The sequence below is a fragment of the Macrobrachium rosenbergii genome, chromosome 55, assembly GCF_040412425.1.
Source record: "Macrobrachium rosenbergii isolate ZJJX-2024 chromosome 55, ASM4041242v1, whole genome shotgun sequence".
Taxonomy (NCBI): Eukaryota; Metazoa; Arthropoda; class Malacostraca; order Decapoda; family Palaemonidae; genus Macrobrachium; species Macrobrachium rosenbergii.
Genome location: NC_089795.1, coordinates 83,102,278 through 83,122,465, shown reverse-complemented (window position 1 = coordinate 83,122,465; position 20,188 = coordinate 83,102,278). Strand labels below are relative to the sequence as shown.

The following is a 20,188-nucleotide window of genomic DNA, read 5'->3' as shown; positions in this document are numbered from 1 at the left end:
ACGTAGGGTAGCAACCATACACCAATATAGTGCAATGTTATGGAAGGTTTTGCATCACTATGGCATTCCTTTAAGTAGATACTGAGTTAATGTTGATAAAGTTTTGATAAGTGAAGTTTCAGTAAGTGCTGCAAGGAAATGCTATTTCAGCTTTGCTGTTTGCACTTAGACTTTATAGCGATAAAAAGTGGTCGAGACTGAAGAGAATGTTTAGATTGGAGAAACAACAGAAACGACGACAGATTTAGACTATGCAGATGATGATGTTTTAATCACTTTCTTTCAATTGTCTATTCAGTTCTGTGGAAGCTTGCCTTGCAAATGGCTATCAGGCTTGTTGCAAATGAATGTCTGATATACTGCTGTATAATATATATATATATATATATATATATATATATATATATATCTCATATATACTGTATACATATTGTATATACACATACATTTGAAGGCCGACAAGAACTGACACGTGTGAGGTCAAGGCGTTCACAAATTATTGATTTAATGCACGTTTCTTTCGTTGTTGTATTGTTGTACTTAATGTAGGTACCAATCAAACTCCCTATATAATGAGGAAAACATCCTCTTTTCATATTGACTCCTTTTGGAGCGCTGCTGAAGATTTACACAACGTCTGAAACTCGACCAAGTTTTCATTTACTTTCTTGAACGAGTAACTACAGTTGTTGAGCCAAGCAGACTAGCTGCATTCTTCTACCTTGGCTGTATTAACAGTTAAATTAAAAATAAATTTATTTTTAAACTTAGTAATAGAGAAAATTTATTTTTAAACTTAATAATAGAGAAACTTCTTGTGGCATCACATTCAGGTTCCAAATTCCTGCAACAAAGTAGCCTACTTGCGGTCAACACGCGCCCCACTTTCTCTCTCTCCTCTCCCCACTTTCTCTCCCTCTCTTTATTTCTTAGCATAGCAATAGACATAAGTGAAAACGAGGGTAAAGGATTCATGAATCAATTAATTATAAAAAATAATAAAAGAAAATTATACTTTCTATTGCATACAGTTAAATATAAATGCAAGTGAACTATTCTGTTTTCTCTTTTCCATTACTGCATTTAGCAGACTAAAGACAAAATTTGTCGTTCAGTTTTATATCTTCAAGTTTACTTTGATAACTGCTCATTAGTGCAGAACTGAAGGAAGAGAAAACGACTCGGAAATCATTCCTGCATTATTTGGTTATTCATATCTTTCTGATGCTCCAGTTATCTGTCATTAATATAATTTTGAAGTTATTTTCAACACACCAAATCCAGTGCCTCGCTCATTTAAAATTAGCGCTTACAACCATTAGCGAGCACTTCCCCATCTATTTCATTTTTATTTGATTATTTCGCAGGGCTTTCTTTACTCATTCCCTATCCTAATGCCGTCAGTGCACCTCACGCGGTGCACTGTAGGCATTACTTAAGGTCCTTTGCAACGTCCCTTCGGACCCTAGCTGCAACCTCTTTCATTCCCTTTATGTACCTCCGTTCATATTCTTTCATCTATCTTACTTTCCACCATCTTTATAGTGCAACTGCGAGGTTTTCCTCCTGCTATACCTTTCAAACCTACTTACTCTCAATTTCCCTTTCAGCTGTGAGCGACCTCATAGGTCCCAGTGTTTGACCTGTGCCCTATATTCTATAATCTGTTCTCTCATTCCGTATCCAATCTTATATTTATGCTTTTACTTCTTTTCATTTCTAATCCCCTCTTTATCATGAATAGGAATTGCCAGTGTACTATTGTTTTTGGCTACGCTCATAGCTTTTGGGTAAAATCAAAATTGCATTCTTGTTTAATGGTCTCCTCTCACGAACGAAATAACCTCATTTTAAGTTTATTTGACTTCTTCAAAGAAGAAGAACCTGAATGAGCCCTACTGTATGACTACGACTATCGCAAGGTATGGATAATCTTAATCTGAAAAAAAGGCAAACCCGGCTCTGTGACCTCGTGCTCTTCGAGTGATTTCAGTATCAAACAGCACCAATCCACCGTTGTAACAGAAGCAAGGAATCGTTTCAGTCAGTGGCGACACTCTGTGGAAGTGAATTTCTGGATGGGCAAACAAAATGAACACTACTGTTTTATGCGTATGCCATATTTCACTTGTTCATGTGTACTTGCTGCATGTACTCACCGAGAGTATGCTTTTGCATGGAGATGTCACTTGTTCAATTCTTTCCTGTATGCTTTGGTTTTAAATACCTAATGAACTGCATAACATATGACTGAAAACTAAGACTCTTCGGACAAAGTAGCCTACGTCCTCTGTCACATTCTCTCTCCTATGAAGTCGATTTTCTCTTTCGTTTTAGCGGGACTTAGTTGGCGAAAGCAGAACCTCCTTCACCACCAAAGCAGTCTCTCGGATCGGCTCTTCCAGGGTTGTCGCTGGAAATGCCTCTTGATCTGTGAGTAGCTTCTTTCGCTTAGACATGGCTTTTTATGGCTATATTTCACGTGATCCTTACTTAAATGGACAGAAATCAGGACTAAATGCATTTCTCAAGAATGATTTCCGACAGATGATCTCATGCTGTAAGACTTAGTTTTATATTTTCTACTTTTCTTAGGTCTTAGGCTGACCGGTAGACGCTTCCTTCGGTACTCGCTCTCAATACCAGACAAATCTGATGTGACTCATTCCACAGTTCAGGGTTCAGAACTGTTATTTCGTATGCCTCATGTGTTCTACTGTATTAGTGCTTTTATAGATGCAAATTCGTTAAAAACATTCGACAGAATTAACTATCAACAGTTTTGTCAAGTTTCTTAGCGCTTTCTTTGATTGGGTTATCGATCAGTTATTCACTATTGCTAATTCATGAAAAATACACATTTCTTTCAAGTTTTATTGCGAATAACAAATTCAACATGACCAGCTACATTACAAACACGAATTCAAAAGCATTTCGGACATAATTACCATATTTTGATTCGTCACTGCAATGGATGTCGACAAAAACATTGTTTAATATCTTGAAGGAGGTTTAACACAGCCTCATCCCCAGGGGCCATCTGAGTGGTTTTAAAAAAGTGGTTAGGTTACAGCGTTTTATCACTTTCCTCGTCTTGTAACAGTACCGTCCCAACTCATGGTACCCTAGGGGAAAAATTGGACGCTGTTAATACACATTTCACTTAAGGAAATAAGGTGCACTTATTTCAAAGCTTATAAGTTTTTCCTTTATCTTAACGTGCAACCTGGACATTTATTTTCGCATTTAGATTTGCATTAACGTACAAGAATAAGCTGTCGACTGTTTTTTAGTTTTCCTTTTAACAAGAATATGAAAGAAACAAGAATGATTGTTTTTATCTCAACGGGTTACTGTTACAATGACAATTTAAACAAGAGAGTATTTTACTGATGTCTTCTGGGTATCATCTACAGTAAAAGGCACACACGAAAATCTGCAGAAGGACCACGAGGAAGATGAGCGCAGCAGAACGCCTCATCCTAGGGGACGCCCTGACGGAGTAGAACCCCGGTAGTATTATCCAGTGGTAGGTGAAGACCATTGTCATCATGGTCGTCAGGAGGCCTCCTCCACACACAAACCATTCTGTTATGCTGGTAAGTGGATCAAGAAAGTGTTGTTAGAACGGACAAACAAAGCAGGACGGGCAACGTTATGTCTGAAGGAAAAGAAAAAAAGTAGAAGGAAGAGTTGAGTCTAAAAGATGGAATATTGCACCATTTAAGGAAAATGGATATAGAGAGAGAGAGAGCACCCTCACTGTCGGGAGAAAGCTGTAGAGAAAAGATAAGAAGTCACTGAAAAGTCAAATTGTTTTAGATTTAATCCTGACGAGGAGGATTATAAATGAGAAAAATCCTACTAATCTTTGGAAAATTGATTTTAAAAATATATAATCCAGAGGCTTCAGAATTAACCTTTATTTTATTTAGGTTAAAATGGCTCATGCTTTGTGAATTTTAAACTTAACATTGAGATCAGTAGAAGTACAGTCTCATGACAATTTCATTTTTGAATTAAAAAAAAAAAGAATCTTATGTCTTCTCTTTTAATCCAAGTAAGTAGATTTTAATATTCAAGCAGTCTCGCTGCTTGGCCAAGTTTCCTTATGGTAAGTGTTTCGTGTAAGTTTGGCTTCATTTTACTGATATATATTTTATACGATAATTTGAGTAAAGGAGAGATGTGACTCAACCCCCTGCAAAGAAATGAGAAAGTGGATAAACTAACAAAGTCGAATCAAAGAACCAGACAAGTTGGCTGTATCTTACGCAAAACGGGTTATAATGATAACGAAAACGAATAGATTTCATCCTTACTTGAATTTAGGATCGGAGTGGTGAAAACCGAAGTGGAGTTCCTCCTCGACGGAGCGCCTGTCCCTGTCTAAAGACGGGAAGATATCTTTGGCGTGAACTTTAGTAATTCGTTCTCTGCTTTGTGGTTTGACTTCTTCATTTCCAGCTTCATATTTATCTTTATGGTCTTTTTCCTTCTGTTGTACAGGCCGATGAATTAAGGGGGGTTCCTCCCTCTTGGGAAATTCACCGAGATCACTGTAAAAGGTTGCCAGAAGCTAGCGCTTAAACGTGACTTTTTTTCTTAAGCTACGCCTTCAGTAAATCAAGGTTCTCTCTTCAAGCAAAAATTGCTCGCAAAAGCCTGCTGCTTCGTTTAGGAAACCGAAAACAGTTACACAGAAAATTTCAAATATATGGCAAAAATTTAATGTGAGCAAAAAGCTTGACTTTTATCGATATTATAGTTCTTAAAAATATAGGAAAGATTAAGATATAAATAAAGAGTTGAAATCCTGAAACAATGTCTAAATAGAAAGATGCATTGGCAGCCAGTTTTTAATTATATATATATATATATATATATATATATATATATATATATATATACATATATATATATATATATATATATATATATATATATATATATATATATATATATATATATACATACATACATACAGAGAGAGGTGTTAGGAAGAGAGACTCAAGTAAGAACGAGTTATCTTACCTATAAGAGTTGCGCAACGGTAGCAGAGCAACTTCCTCGACAGTCCAAAGTCCCTGGAGAAGGTCGAGTTGGTCTTGCTCGACGGGATCGATGGGGAGATCTTTGACTCCAGGTAGGATGACCACAGGCAGCTCATACAGACGGGGATTATCAACACCATCCTTGTTAAGAATAACAAACTCGATAATGGTCAAAGGGTTAATAGACCTATATTAAGGATAACAAATTCGATTATAGTCATAGGGCTAATAGACCTATCGTTATTAAGGATAACAAATTCGATTATTGTTATCGTTATTAAGGATAAAAAATTCAATTATGGTCATGAGGTTAATAGACCTATCCTTTTTAAGGATAACTAATTCGATAACCGTTATGTTCCACAACATAACGGTTATAATGTATAATCTGCCATTGAACATAGTCAGTGGCAGAGTATACATTATACCTCTTACCACCCCGACATGGATGTTCATTTTTCGTTTTTCTTCGTTTTTTTCCTTAATTTTTTTTCTTGTAATTTTTTTCTTGTGATGGAGCTTCACCAAAGATTTTCCTAAAGTTTAATTTAATATAATCTCACCTTTGTAAATGAACGCGATCAGCTAACCTTTCACTTTTTTCTCTCATCTTTCTGTTTAGGACGTACATTAAGATATGCAATTTCCATTTCCAAATTAAACATTTTCGTCACTGACCTGGAAAACCCGTAACTTCCAGGGTCCTGGTTCCATGGTACCGCAGCGAAGGGTGAAAAAGGATGGCATCTCGACCCTCTCTCTATCTCTGTTGATATGGACGTGGCTTCTATCCCAGTAGTCAGTCTTGCGCTCTTCACATCTAATGAGAACGGTTGATGGAATTAATTCTTATGCTGATCTCACAACAAAGGAAAAAGCCTGAGTAAAAACGCATATGCTAAACTTGATTATTAGTCATCTGACACGAAACGTTAAATACTGTCATGCATAATGACCAGCCTTAGCCTTATGATGAGCAAAAAGGCCGGTTTAAGGATCCTCAGCCCAATTCGAGGTCACTTTTTCAGGTGAGGGTGTATTTCCCTTGGGAATTTTTTAAGCAAAAAAATTACTTCTAATTAGCCTGCATAATTTTAGCCTTGCTCATGAAGGAATTTGAATTAATCTAACTAGCATGGTGTGTATGTAGAATAGTAACTTGAAATTGTGAAAATCTGTCCAAATTTAACGAAGTTAGGGTGGTCTTTGTGACTCAGGTGAATTTGTTCTCACTGAAACCCGCCCACGTTAAGGTGGCGCCAATTCTGGCCGTCATTTTCCCTAGCCAAACACAGGGGTATCACTTCTGTCCTTTTCAACCAGATGATGGATATCCACGTAGTGAAAAATGTCTGAGAGAAGAGTATCATTGGTATTTAAATGAACAAATAAATATTCATGAACTACAATATTGTTAAGACTATTATGCTGTTTGTGATGTGCAGTTTCAATTGCAGTATCTTACTGACATAATGGTAATATTTAAACCTTGGATTTACACATGAACTCACTCCTTTAAACAATTTTAAAACACTTTCGCTTCGCTTAATCTAAGTTCCAGTAATCCTTCTCTGTGGCATATGAACCGTAAACACCTGGACTGGTGGACGTTTGTGATGAATTGCAAATACGTGATTGTTAAAACATTCGTTCTTTAACTCAATGTGCTATAGTGTTCGGCGAGACTTTGCAGAGTCTTGCATTGTGCAGCAAAAGTAAGTAAGTTTGTAAACAGAGCCACTGAAAAATGCCCTGAACATTACAAGGTTGAAAAGCATGGTGAGACAATGAATTGCACCTGAGTAAAATCAAGCGGTTTTTTCATAACCAACACCAACAGAGTTCCAACTCTTTGCCTTATGAAAGTGCATGGTGAGTTTTCGGCCTAGTATAGTTATGGTAAATTAGTAAAGCTTAGGCTAGGCCAAGGGATTGGCAACGAGTTTAGTCATTGCTGTGTAAGATGGCGCCGATTAGGCTAGTCTATAGGAACAGAAAATGGCACCGGTCGAGATATTTCGTTTTCAAGCCAAAGCACAGAAAAGAAAGTGGATTTGCAGGAAAATTACACATTCATGACACGAAGTTCTTAATGACGTATTACCTGGACAACATAGGAAGCAAGCAGAAATAAGAAAAGTTACAAGTAAATTTTAGATAGGCCTTGGTGAATCTTTTTTTTTCTAGTGTGGCCCAACCAGTCACAGATAGGTCTAACCGTACTGTATGATAACAGATCTGACGTTGCCTGAACTTCGGTTCCACAAAGCGTCAACCAAGAAATCGTATACTTAGATGCATGAAGTTTCATTATGTTCCTATATTGCCATTTAGTTTATTAGTTATTCCACCAGTTCCTTCTATTTTTATCCCTTCACAGTTCGTAGGCTACTCTAACCAAACTACCCCAGGCTTTGGGGCAATCACCGATACAGTTGCCAGTTTTCCTTCATTCACATGCCCTCATTGGCGAATGTTGAGATCAATTGCAAAGCTTATAAAAAAGCATAGCAAATGAGTTCCGGTCTGATAGAGGCATAAGCAGTAGTTGAGACAATGAAAAAAATTGAACGCTTAAAATGTAGTCATATACAAAAAAAACTCGTCGTCTAAAATGTAGCCATACATGTGAACAGACGGAAATGTTAATTTGAAATAAATCTCTCATATAAAAAATTACAAAAGTAATGCTACAGTCAACTACCAAAGCATACCAGTTTACTGAACTTCGACATTTACGTGAACTATAGGCCTATATACTATAAACTCGAGACAAAAAGCAGTATTACTGTTAACGTACAGTTGTGGGATTGGGAATGCGATGAGATTGAAATTTTTTCATGAAAATAAATAGCATTTTAGATGGCCAAAAACAATGTGAAGTTTGCCAGGTTGTGTTGTACAAAACACTGTAACACGGTTTTTTTTATCGGCATCTCGTGATGCGTTTCCACCTATACTTTATTCTCCGTAGGGGGTTAGTTCTGTAAGTGCACTTCATGCGGTGCACTTTGGGTTTACGGTTCTTTGCAGCGCCTCTTCGGCCCATAGCAGCAACCCCTTTTATTCATTTTACTGTATCCTTGTTCATATTATCTCTCTTCCATCTTACTTTCCACCGTCTCCTAACAATTGATCCATAGTGTAACTGGGAGGTTTTCCTCCTGTTACACCTTTAAAACCTTCTTTACTTTTGATTTCCCTTCAAGCGCTGAATGACCTCATAGGTCCCAGCGTCCCGAGGAGCTTCCGGCATGTCTCACGGCCAAAACTCCATATGACCTAAAGTTGTGACGGCCTAACAGGTTCACGGCCGAAGATAACGCAGCCTAATCGTCCTGAACTCGTTGCGTTGATAAAGACTCATGGCGGTAAGTTCCATAGGGAGATCTACCAACAAGCCATGTTCATAGAAACTACCTGTACTTCTTACGGAGATGTTCATTTTACCTCGGAATTTTTTAGTCCCTTGGATTGAAATAGCTTGAAATCCATTACAATTTAGACTGCATAAAAGGTTGTTAGGAAGAATCGGCAATTTGGCAAAGAGGAAAATGAGAGAAAGTTGGCGTATTGATGTGACATTTTAATGGAAAGGACTGAAAGTGGGTACACAGATGTGATTACAGTGGCGTTCCTGAAGGTGGGCCGCCTGTTTGAAATCGCCCCCGGGCCCCAAAGTGAGGGGGCGGGGCAAAATGCGAAAATTAACCATTGCTGCTATGGCAGGACAAGCTAAATCCAGTGGCTCCAAAATGGTCAAGGGCCCCATTTACAGTATATTTGGACCCGAAAGTCTGGGGCCCACTAAAAGGCCCCAGTTTCCAATTTTGGGAATAAAAGTTTAACAAAAATGTTATGTAAAAGAAAGAGGGCTCTCCCAATCGTAGAGCCCATTATAGACCTTCTTATACGGATCGGAGGAGGGTGGGTAACGTTGATTGGGGTAAGGGCAAGGCCGATCTAAGGCAATTGATTACTGCTTATAGGGGTCCTAATTATCCTCTGAGGGCCCCCATAATGGCCCCATTTGCCAGACAGTACACATTCAAATGATTCAGTGAATCTGTTCTACCTTCCCTTCACTCTATTCTACCTCCCGTCACTCTGTTCTACCTCCATTTACTCTTCTACCTCCCCTCACTCTGTTCTTCCTCCCATCACTCTGTCCTACCTCCCTTTCACTATGTTCTGCCTTCCCTTCATTCTCTTCTACCTTCCCCTCACTCTGTTCCACCTTCCCTTCACTGTTTTAACTTTTTTCACCCTGTTCTACCGCCCCAAACTTTGTTCTACCTCCATTCACTCTGTTCTATCTCCCTTCACTCTGATCTACCTCCCTTCACATAATGGAGTCCCTTCTAGCAATATTGATTCATTTAACTCCCTCCACATCATATCGCCATCAGAGTACATTGCTGTTATCCTTATTTTTACCATTTATCATTATGTTTAACTGGATTGAGTGGATCTTCAATTATTCAGTGTACACCTAGTTTTAAGAAATAAAATTTCTGAAAGTTGCATTTACAATTGCCTTTAAAATGACCAAACAATTGCTCATATTTTGAAAATTTTCCCACGGGGCCTTACAGCTTTTCTAAAATGTTTTTTTTATCCTTTTTTTGTAAATTCATGTTCTTTTCCACGATTATTTTGTGTAAATTATCAGCAACAATATTTAATATGACAATTGTTTTCCTAAACGACTCCCTTCCTGTCTTTTCAGGGATGCTCGCCCACCGGAGCCTGCTGTGAAGGTAAGTTTAGTGTTATGTGTTATTTAAACGACATTTTGTCCTGAAATTACTGCGTCACGTAGGCTGATATTACTGTCACTTAGATTATAAATGCTGTTAGGTTACCATTGCTTTTTATATATGCCCGTTTTATTTGTATGCTTTGGATGCTACTGTTTTGGCGTTTTTCTGTTTACAAAAGCGTTTATTGTATATGTTTTCTAATACAAGGTATACCCAAACCATAAGCTGGTCTTGCTCATAATAACATGTGCTCTTGGTGCTCGGTTTTGTGCGTTTCAAAGCATGTTTCATTTTATTCATTGATCTTATGTAAGTTACAGGCAAATAGCGAAACCAGGCATTGCACGAACTGCCTGAAATTTCAAGCAGATAGTGAAATGCGCCTAAGGACATTTGATCCCTCCAGGGGCTAGTACTAAACACCGTGAAAGACATTTGACCCATCAGGGGCTAGTACTAAACACGGCGAAGCAATGTAGGTGAGTCACTGTTTCACCGTGTTTAGTACTAGCTTTAAAAATCAAATGCCCATGCCTGTAACATGATCAAATGCCTATATATATATATCTATATATATATATATATATATATATATATACTGGAATATATATGTACATATATATATATATATATATATATATATATATATATATATATATATATATATATATATATATATATATATATATATATTATGTAATATATGCATCATTTGCAAAGGCAATATGAAGTTTGATTTTATTTGTTCAGAACCCCCATATGACAGGTTTAGTGTTTTCACGTCGAAATGGCTCAGATTTGAACAAATGTTACCAGGCATAATACTGCTAATTTCTATCGGTTTATGGTGTACGACACTGTAAGATTTGTCTATTGGATTTGAAGTAACAATAGAACTCTGAGGTGGATGCCATCAATAACTGACTCTCCTTTACGGAGTGAGGTCCTGCTTTACTTTGTGTTGTCTTGAAGGATAATTCCAAACAAGAAATTACTGTAAAAGTTGTGGGCCGTGAAAGGAGACGTGGTTAACAGGTTACAAGCAAGTTAGGAGGAGGTTTTTCTGAGCGTTCACATAATTTATGAATTTTCTAGCTTTTTTTTTCATGCACCATAGGAATCATCAATCAGTGCTTTGCCATCAAAGCATGGTCATGTCCTTTCTATTGTCCTGAAGGTAATCCTGATTAAAATGACTAAGTTTCAAATACCAGTAGTTATTAGTACGACTTGGGGTAAGAAGCTCCGAAGGGGTGGGGGTCAGGTCTTGAGCGTACGTCGTGTAGTGCACCATAGGCATTGCGTAAGGTTTTTGCATCGTCCCTTCGGCCCCTAGCTGCAACATCTTTCATTACTTTTACTATACCTCCGTTCATATTCTTTCTTCCATCTGACTTTGCCCTCGCCTAACAATTGTTTCACAGTGCAACTGCGAGTTTTCCTCCTGTTACACCTTTCAAAACTCCTTACTGTCAATTTCCCTTTCAGCGCTGAATGACCTAGGCCCTATCGCTTGACCTTAGGCCTAATTCTATAATTCAACTCCAACTGAAGTAAGAAGAGCTCACCTCGCGTTTCCTTTGGGGTCGATCATCTGGACGACAATATGCAAAGGGTCCGCCGTCACTTCGTGGACTTTCATGTTAGGGAACTCCATCGGTTTTCCGGGAGGTCTGATTCTGCCCTGGCACTCTTGGTTGACGCTCTTCGACCCCACGTGGAACCACAGTTCTGGGTAGATCGTGTCTGCGCCGGGCATCGCAAATGGCAGGGGCACGTTGGTGGTCAGCGCCGACCTGCGACCACCATACAGGACACTGGAATTATGATATGTGAGCCAACAAGGCCGGTGGTGAATTTCGTTATGATCTCTTGCACAGTTTTCTCTGCCGGCCTACAAGTTCCACTGGTTTAGTCACGTTTGTTAGTTTACAGGAATTCTTAATGTTAAACCTAAGGGGGTTGTAGGTGTTATTTGTTTGTTAATGACATGCACATTATATTTTATCGGTGGGTAAAAGGAAAGCTTTTTATGGACATACCTGATGTCTGGATTTAGCACTTTTAACGGCCTGGTGCAAATAAAACTGATTTCAATTTGTGACAGTTTAGAAAATAATAAAGAAAAAGGTTTTTAATGTTTTATATGATTTTATTTAATAAAATTTTATTTATGTTGCATTTAAGACACTCAAGTATCAAACCCAGGTTTAGATAGGAGATTTATTGATTTAGGTAGTTTTATTCTTCGTAAATTCGAATTTTTAAGTAAAACAATTACAAACAGCATGCAGCAAATCTGTATAAAATAAAACGACAGTTTCATTATATTTCAGGCCAGAATGTAAAAATTTAACCCTTCTATAATTCAAGACACAGAAAATGGCATGATTTTAGTTTTCTGTAAAAGAAAACTATTGTGGCGGCTTTGTCTGTCCGTCCGCACTTTATTCTGTCCGCACTCTTTCTGTCCGCCCTCAGATCTTAAAACTACTGAGGCTAGAGGGCTGTAATTTGGTGTGTTGATCATCCACCCTCCATTCATCAAACATACCAAATTGCAGCCCCCTGGCCTCGGTAGTTTTTATTTTATTTAAGGTTAAGTTAGCCACAATCGTGCTTCAGGCAACGATATAGGATAGGCAACCACCGGGCCGTGGTTAAAGTTTCATGGGCCGCGGCTCATACAAATTATACCGAGACCAGGTAGATCTATTTTCGGTGGCCTTGATTATACGCTGTAGCGGCTGTACGGAAAACTCGACTGCGACGAAGAAACTTCGGCGCATTTTTTACTTGTTGACACTGTTACCACGTCTGATAACAATCCAACATTATTTGTCTTGTTTAGCGGAAATGTATTCTATTTGTTTCTCCCTCATTATTATTATTATTATTATTATTATTATTATTATTATTATTATTATTATTATTATTATTATTATTATTATTATTATTATTATTTAAAAGTACTCATAGTGGTTTGAGTCTTGAAATGGAGAAACAAATCCACAGTTATGTATGGGCACAAATGTATTTCAAAATATTCCTAAGCAGCGAGCTTTCAGGAATCTGTTCCCGAAAGTTGTCTGTTTAGATTTTTTTAAAAATATATTTGTACACATGCGTAAATTCTCTATTATTTATTATTATTTGTTTTCTCCTTATTATTATTATGTTATTATTATTATTATTGCTAAGAAATTCACAATCTCGTAAAATACAGCTTGTTTAATAGAAATCCCACCATTATTATAAACTGTATTACTATGTAAAATATACAAAAAGACTTTTTCGAACACCTGAACGGTGTTCCTCATCCCTTTTTTTTAATGTAAACACTGATGAAGAACGCCGCTCAGGTGTTCGAAAGTCTTTGCTTTTGTCTTACATAATAATACTGTTCACTATATAATTATGGATTTTTGTTCATCTCCAATTTTTCCCTTCCATTAATCACATTGGCTTCCTCCTACTAGTTTGCCTTTGGAAACACCACCATCCTCTGCAGGGGCTTATTTGTGCGTTCCTCTTACCGTTTAGGATTATTAGGGTCCTCAGGCCATGTGGTGACCCTCAGGGCTCTCAGGTGCCCATCAGGATAGCAGTCACAGGCAGCCCTCTGTGCAATCACGGCTCTAGCCCCGCCAATGACAGACCCATTCTCTTCTATCTGTTGAAAGCAGGGTATTAAAGCATTAAAAGTACAAATATTTAAGCAGGTGCACTAGTTATGTCGGTAGTTGTGTATATGCGTATAAATATGCTTACAAGAAGAACCATAACATTATTAACATAGTGTTATTGAGAAGGCTGGTAATGTTAAGATGTAGTAAATTCAGGATTTTTTTAAAAATATAATTTATATCCAAAGCTAATGCGTGTGGATACTATTTTACACGTGATTTAGTAATATGCATTATATGAAATACCGTAGTAGCTTAACAGTTAACAGGATGAAAATAATTTTACGTGTATTTTGTCCGCCTTAGTCATGGAGTAAATATAAGACATAATTTTAGGTTTTGTCCTTTTTCTTGGCACTGTACTTTATCGCTTCGTTTCGTTATACCCTGTGTTCCTTTGTTATTAATTTTCATAAATGTATTCTAGTTCAGTGGATGATAGAATCGTTAGATTGTCTCTCCCCCTTTCTGACCACATTCAGAGTTTTGCAGTTACCATTTACCATTTATGACAATGGCCGGTGTGGAACTCTTTAAAAGAAATGAATTTGAGAACAAGTGACTGTATTATCCACTCATTTAGCTTTGAAGCATTTTGTAATCCCCTGTTGCTGAAATGATTTGAAAATGAAGAGCGACAGTATCCTATGAAATATGATGTGGAGTAAATCACGGTGTTTCTTTATATCTACTAAATTTATGCAAAAAATATGCACAAGGATATTCCCGTTGTTTTATTCCTGATAATCACTTCAGTCTGGTTAGAGTTATAGAGGGATATATAAAAATAGTTTGGGCACTTCATATACTGTATATATAAGCAGCATGTACGTAAACACTATTGCACTTGAAATATAATGCTACACACTTTAAAGATAGTTCTTGAAAATACTGTGAACACTTACGATGTTGAAATCGACCCAGAATATGAATTCCTGAGTGCTCTTAAATGACCTCTGGTAAGGTAAAGCACAGCATGGATTTGTTAGGTGTAAACGTGGCAGGACCTAAAAAAGATAAAGGTTATTCATAAAAATATGATTTCGTGTACTCCGCTGTATATCTAAGGCAAATATTTTTACACCCTTTTCTTAAGTATAATGGCCAGAACAGAACCTTAAGTTAGGAAGACCAGTCAGTTTTGACATCAGAAGTAGTTTTAACATTGGATGAAAATTAACGTTCATTTTAACAAGTTACTTGAAGTTGTTGGTAGCCCATAAGTTTGGTGTAAACTTCAACAGCTATCGTATTTTGATTTCTGCTAGACAAAAGCCAAGGCAGTGTCCCGGGTACTGGTGCAAGATCCCCGGAGGTGGGGTAATGCCGTCGTAGGCATTACTAAAGGTTCTTTGCAGCGTCCCTTCGGCCCCTAGCTGCAACCCCTTTCATTCTTTTTACTGTACCCCCATTCACAGTGTCTTCCATCTTGCCATACACCTTTCAAACCTACCTACTCTCATTTCCCTTTCCAGCTCTGAAGACCTTACAGGTCCCAGTGCTTGGCCTCTGGCCTAAGCTCTATATTCCATTCCTACTGTGACCTGAAACGATTACCTTGAAATCGATCACGTCTCCCGGCATGACGGCGACCTTGGACAGCGTGGGATGCTCTTTTATTTGGGTCTCGAGCTTTTGAAAGGCGAGACGTCCCAGTTGCCGCAGCATAGCTCTAGAGACGTACTTCCTCATGTTTTGGTAGTAGTTGCTCCTCACGTGTTCTGCCACCTGCGAAAATCAGTGGCGATGGTTTTAGTTATAAAGGTTTTGGTTTCCTTGAATGCGGGGTTTTCAGCCTCTTCCTCACTGGGTATCTTCTGAGTACTTCCGTCAGCTGTCACAAGTTAATGAGCGATTATACATCAAAACTCAACTCGGTATGAAATTTTACAATAGATATTTCGGAATTGTTCCTTTGAACATTACGGTTTGAATGGCAGCGAATTAGGTAGTCTCTCTCTCTCTCTCTCTCTCTCTCTCTCTCTCTCTCTCTCTCTCTCTTCCCCTTGAATGAGACCAAAAGACATTTTTTCAGCCATCTAAATACTTGGCAACTCCAGTAGGCCTGAAGTTGAGAATTCCAGCCTGAAATCATTGTTTTTTATTTTTGTATAATGAGAAGTTATGACAATCTCGCTTTACGTTAAAGAACTTCATTACTTGAGGTGCAAATTTCCATAAATAAGAGCTCTGTACTACTGGGAAGTTTTTGGTCAAGTTCGGCAACTTGTGACGGCAATGAAAATAATGATAAATTATTATACATAACGTTTTGATAATTTATCCGAGGAGGTTTACCATGATATTCGCATTCCTCACAACAGAACACTCGCGATGAGCTTGGTTTAAAATTCATGTTAGGTGGAAGTAGCCAACATAATTATTGTTAACATATGTGAAACAATGAGTTGGTTTTAATTTTCTGTGATCTATGAAAAATGGTTTTACCTTAAACTTTGCAACAGTCGTCAGTTCATTTCGATATTCAGTGATTGCCAGTTAATTCAATTCAGTCAGGATAAGTTGAAAAATCTGTGTTGTGAAAATTATAGCAGAGCTTCAGAATATAAAGTAAAAAGGACTATTAAACCTCCCTAGTGGAGAAAAATTCTAAATGAGACCGCAAAATTTGTGTAATTAAACTTCACTCTTCCATAGTTTTTCTCAGCAAACTCGTACTGTTGAAAACTTCGATCAGCACATCTTTCTAGCATAGACCTTATTTTATATATTTGCTTGCTTTATGTTTGTACCTTTCTTTTTATAGTCAGTTCTTTCTTCAAGACTACAGACCCCGGCTATTTAGTTGTTAAATTCACCTCGATAGGTAAATAAAAGCCCCTGAAGGCTCACCAGCGATTGCAGGTTGTTAACCAGTAATTAACTTCACCTCGTCAGTGCACTTCAAAGGCATTACTTAAAATTTCTTTGCAGCGTCCTTCCGGTCCCTAGCTGCAACCCCTTTCATTCATTTTACTGTACCTCCGTTCATATTCTCTTTCTTCCATCTTACTTTCCACCCTCTCCTAACAATGGATTCATAGTGCAACTGCGAGATTTTCCTCCTGTAACACCTTTCGAACCTTTTTTGCTGTCAATTTTCCTTTCAGCGCGGAATGACCTCATAGGTCCGAGGTCTAGGCTTTTGGCCTAAATTCTATTGTATTGTATTCTGTTGACTTCCCTTGAGGTTCTGACGTTACTGGAAAGAAATGCCCCACCATTGACTCACCTTAATCCTTATGGGATTAGTAGGCGTGTCCGTGTGGAATTTTCTCGCAAAGAAGTATCGGTGGGACGATTCCATCATCTCGTTCAAGTCTCCTTCTTCCACGGGACCGGGACCCTGAAATGGTGTAATGGGTGAAAAGGGAGGTTAATTGTCCTTTCTTTTATATTTAACCAACTTGCTAGTATAGAAAGTTCGTTTTTCAAGTGGGTCATAACATGCATTTAATAGGCTGCATTATGTTGAACTAATTTGCTTTAGGCTTAAATCGTGTTTCTGACACATTTATGGTCTGTTTACATTCATAATAATAATAATAATAATAATAATAATAATAATAATAATAATAATAATAATAATTATCAAGACCTGAAAATACAAATAAGAAGGGTATGGAATATGCCAGTGGAAATTGTACCCATAGTCATAGGAACACTAGGTAACACGATCCCAGGATCCTGAAAGGAACCCAACTAGATGAAGTAGCTCCAGGACTCGTAAAAGAGCGTGCTATTAGAAACAGTGCATGGTGAGAAAAGGATGGACTCCTCATGGAGGCAGGATGCAACCTGAACCTGCACTATAAATACCACCAGTCAATGGGATGATCTGAGATAGAAAAATATTATTATTATTAGACATTATTATTATTATTTTATTTTAACATGTGTGTATAATAATAATAATAATAACAACAACAACAACAGAGAAATAAAATCCACAATACTTATGCCTGAATTTAAAGAGTGTAAAGCTGGGAGTTGGGAAGGTTCCAAAAGCTTCCAGAAGCTTCCAGTTGTAAACTTTTTTAATTCAGGCATTCTTATTACATCTTTCACACTACAAGCACATAATTGCGGAGTTTACTTTTGAGTTAAATATGCACGTTACTGTAAAGCCCCTCTGTAATAATAATAATAATAATAATAATAATAATATTTTTCTATCTCAGTCATCCCCATCAGACTGGGTGGCATTTATAGTGAAGTTCCAGTTGCATCCTGCCTCCATAGGAGTCCATCACTTTTCTCTCACTATGTGCGCTGAATCGGATAAAGACACTCTTCGCATGAGTCCTGAGCTACTTGCATCTGGTTTTCAGGTTCCTTTCCAGGGATCTTGGGATCGTGCTAGATGTTACTATGACTATGGGTACAGTTTCCACTGGCATATTCCATACCCTTCTTATTTGTATTTTCAGGTGTATACTTATTATTATTATTATTATTATTATTAGCTATTATTATTAATTATTATTATTATTATTTTATATAATCAGACAAATAAAGGTACCAAATTTTTCCGAACTTTTAAATGGGAAAGATAAATACCTGTCCGCAGAAATCTGTATCCTCCATATGTCGACAAAGATTAATGACGTTCCGTCCTTCAAATTTCTTAAGCCAGTGGAAACCAAGAGGTCTAGAATTACTTCTAGAAAAGCGAATATGTAAAAGGAAAAGCAGATCAGTGTGATTTAACCATGCGCGTAATAATGATAGGAAATTAGGGAAGTACTGGAGTTGAAGTGCATGTTCAGTTTAACATTAATATATAACTGGAGATTGCAAGGTTGCAAATTGCATGTTCAGTTTTTCTGTTGCTAATGCATAACTATAAGGTTGCAAGTTTAGTTTTTCTGTTGCTATGCAATCCTAAATTTACGAGAGCAACATTACTGGAGATAAGTGCATGTTCAGTTTTCTGTTGCTAATGCAATCTAAATTTACGAGAGCAACATTACTGGAGATTGCAAGTGCATGTTCAGTTTGCAATCTAAATTTACGGTTGCAAATACATGCTGAAACTTCCTCCCGTGAACTTTCGAAAAATATATGTTTTGAATCATTCACGAAGCAAGGAATAAACAGTCATGCAAGTCTGCAAAACTAGAATAAAGTTACATGTGTAGAACAAGCCAGCCTTGAATGAAAATTCTTTAAACAGCTTCATCTTGAACAGCTCTAAGGCATGCAGAGAATACTGCTTGTTCAGGCATTGCGACAGTCAGTTGAAGAGCTGACCATATACTATATATGTATATAGTGTATATATATATATATATATATATATATATATATATATATATATATATATATATCGATATATATATATATATATATATATCATCATTTAACTAGAACAGTGACACAACTCAAAATATGCGTTTTTAAGTTATTGATACACGACATGTCACTATTACACTACAGAGAGTATAGAGATTTTTAAACTTTAAATTGCTACTCTTGAAAAATAGCAATTTTCGAGTTATGTCACTCCTCTATCAGATGAACTATGTATATATATATATATATATATATATATATATATATATATATATATATATATATATATATATATATATATATATATATATATTTATAACATTAATTAATGAAGGGAGACAGGGCCATCAGTTGGGAATTGGTGAATGTTACTTCTGTCAGAACAAACGTATAAGCGGCTTGAAAGTGTTCAAGGCATCAGGTCAACTTACGCATATGGGGAGTTCATCGCAACGGTTGGGAAGTAGGATTCGTCAGGGATGATGGAGGTCTGCAAGTGGTAGTGCCAGCGGTTGATGATGTCCGACCTCTCACTGAACGTCAGTGCGTAATCCCACAGGTTGCAGGCCATGATCGACCATTGGGAACTGTAGGAAGTAGAGAGAAAAAAATTGTGTGTGTATATATATATATATATATATATATATATATATATATATATATATATATATATATATATATATAATATATATATATTATATATTATATATTATATATATATATATATATATATATATATATATATATATATATATATATATATATTCGTATACTTATAGAGACTTGAACTTCAGTTCTGAAGTACAGTTATAACTCATATCCCGAGTTGCAAACGCAAAGCTTTACCGAATAGGAACATTTTGTGCTTATAACTCTGAAGATGAGTTCAAATCTGGTTTATATATATATATATATATATATATATATATATATATATATATATATGTGTGTGTGTGTGTGTGTGTGTATGTATATATGTATATATATATATATATATATATATCTATATATATATATATATATATATATATATATATATATATAATGTATTATGTATGTCTTCATGAATTGAATCCACCCTCACCCTGTATAAATTGGTATTTCCTCCGGGAAAGGTTGACCTCCGCCCCGACTCACGTTGTAAACGTAACCTTCACATCCGTGCCTGTTGAACAGAAGTACGGTGATGATTCCTCGAAATTTCTTGTACAGAAATATAATACGTACTTGTGTAATTTCACAACACATTCATTAAATACACAAGGCAGATAGAATATATCGGCATGATTTAGTCGAGATTTTTAGTGAAACTAGTTTGAAGTAAAACATTGCGAACACTGCAAGTTCACTTGAGTTTTATATTAACACAAAATTTTGTAGCTCGTTACAT

General features: G+C 36.8%; 1 protein-coding gene and 1 long non-coding RNA gene across 3 annotated transcripts in view; one reads left to right on the top strand and one right to left on the bottom strand.

The window, feature by feature from the left end:
* Positions 1–2,860: 2,860 nt before the first annotated feature.
* LOC136835523 (uncharacterized) overlaps positions 2,861–20,188 on the bottom strand; it is a 34,430-nt gene continuing 17,102 nt past the window's right edge. The window contains 13 exon segments of the mRNA XM_067099115.1: positions 2,861–3,125; positions 3,391–3,596; positions 4,323–4,559; positions 5,035–5,195; positions 5,733–5,874; positions 11,386–11,613; positions 13,354–13,490; positions 14,409–14,510; positions 15,061–15,231; positions 16,736–16,849; positions 18,064–18,166; positions 19,230–19,385; positions 19,883–19,963. Of these exon segments, the coding sequence (XP_066955216.1) occupies positions 3,407–3,596; positions 4,323–4,559; positions 5,035–5,195; positions 5,733–5,874; positions 11,386–11,613; positions 13,354–13,490; positions 14,409–14,510; positions 15,061–15,231; positions 16,736–16,849; positions 18,064–18,166; positions 19,230–19,385; positions 19,883–19,963 (1,822 nt within the window). The 3' untranslated portion in view covers positions 2,861–3,125; positions 3,391–3,406.
* The window catches only part of LOC136835527 (uncharacterized), a 219,088-nt gene continuing 205,528 nt past the window's right edge, over positions 6,629–20,188 (top strand). Inside the window, exons 1-2 of one of the 2 annotated variants that reach the window (XR_010852184.1) lie at positions 6,629–6,769; positions 9,784–9,814. This is a non-coding gene — a long non-coding RNA (uncharacterized lncRNA). The remainder of the gene's footprint in view (positions 6,770–9,783; positions 9,815–20,188) is intronic. The other variant, XR_010852183.1, reaches the window with a different exon arrangement.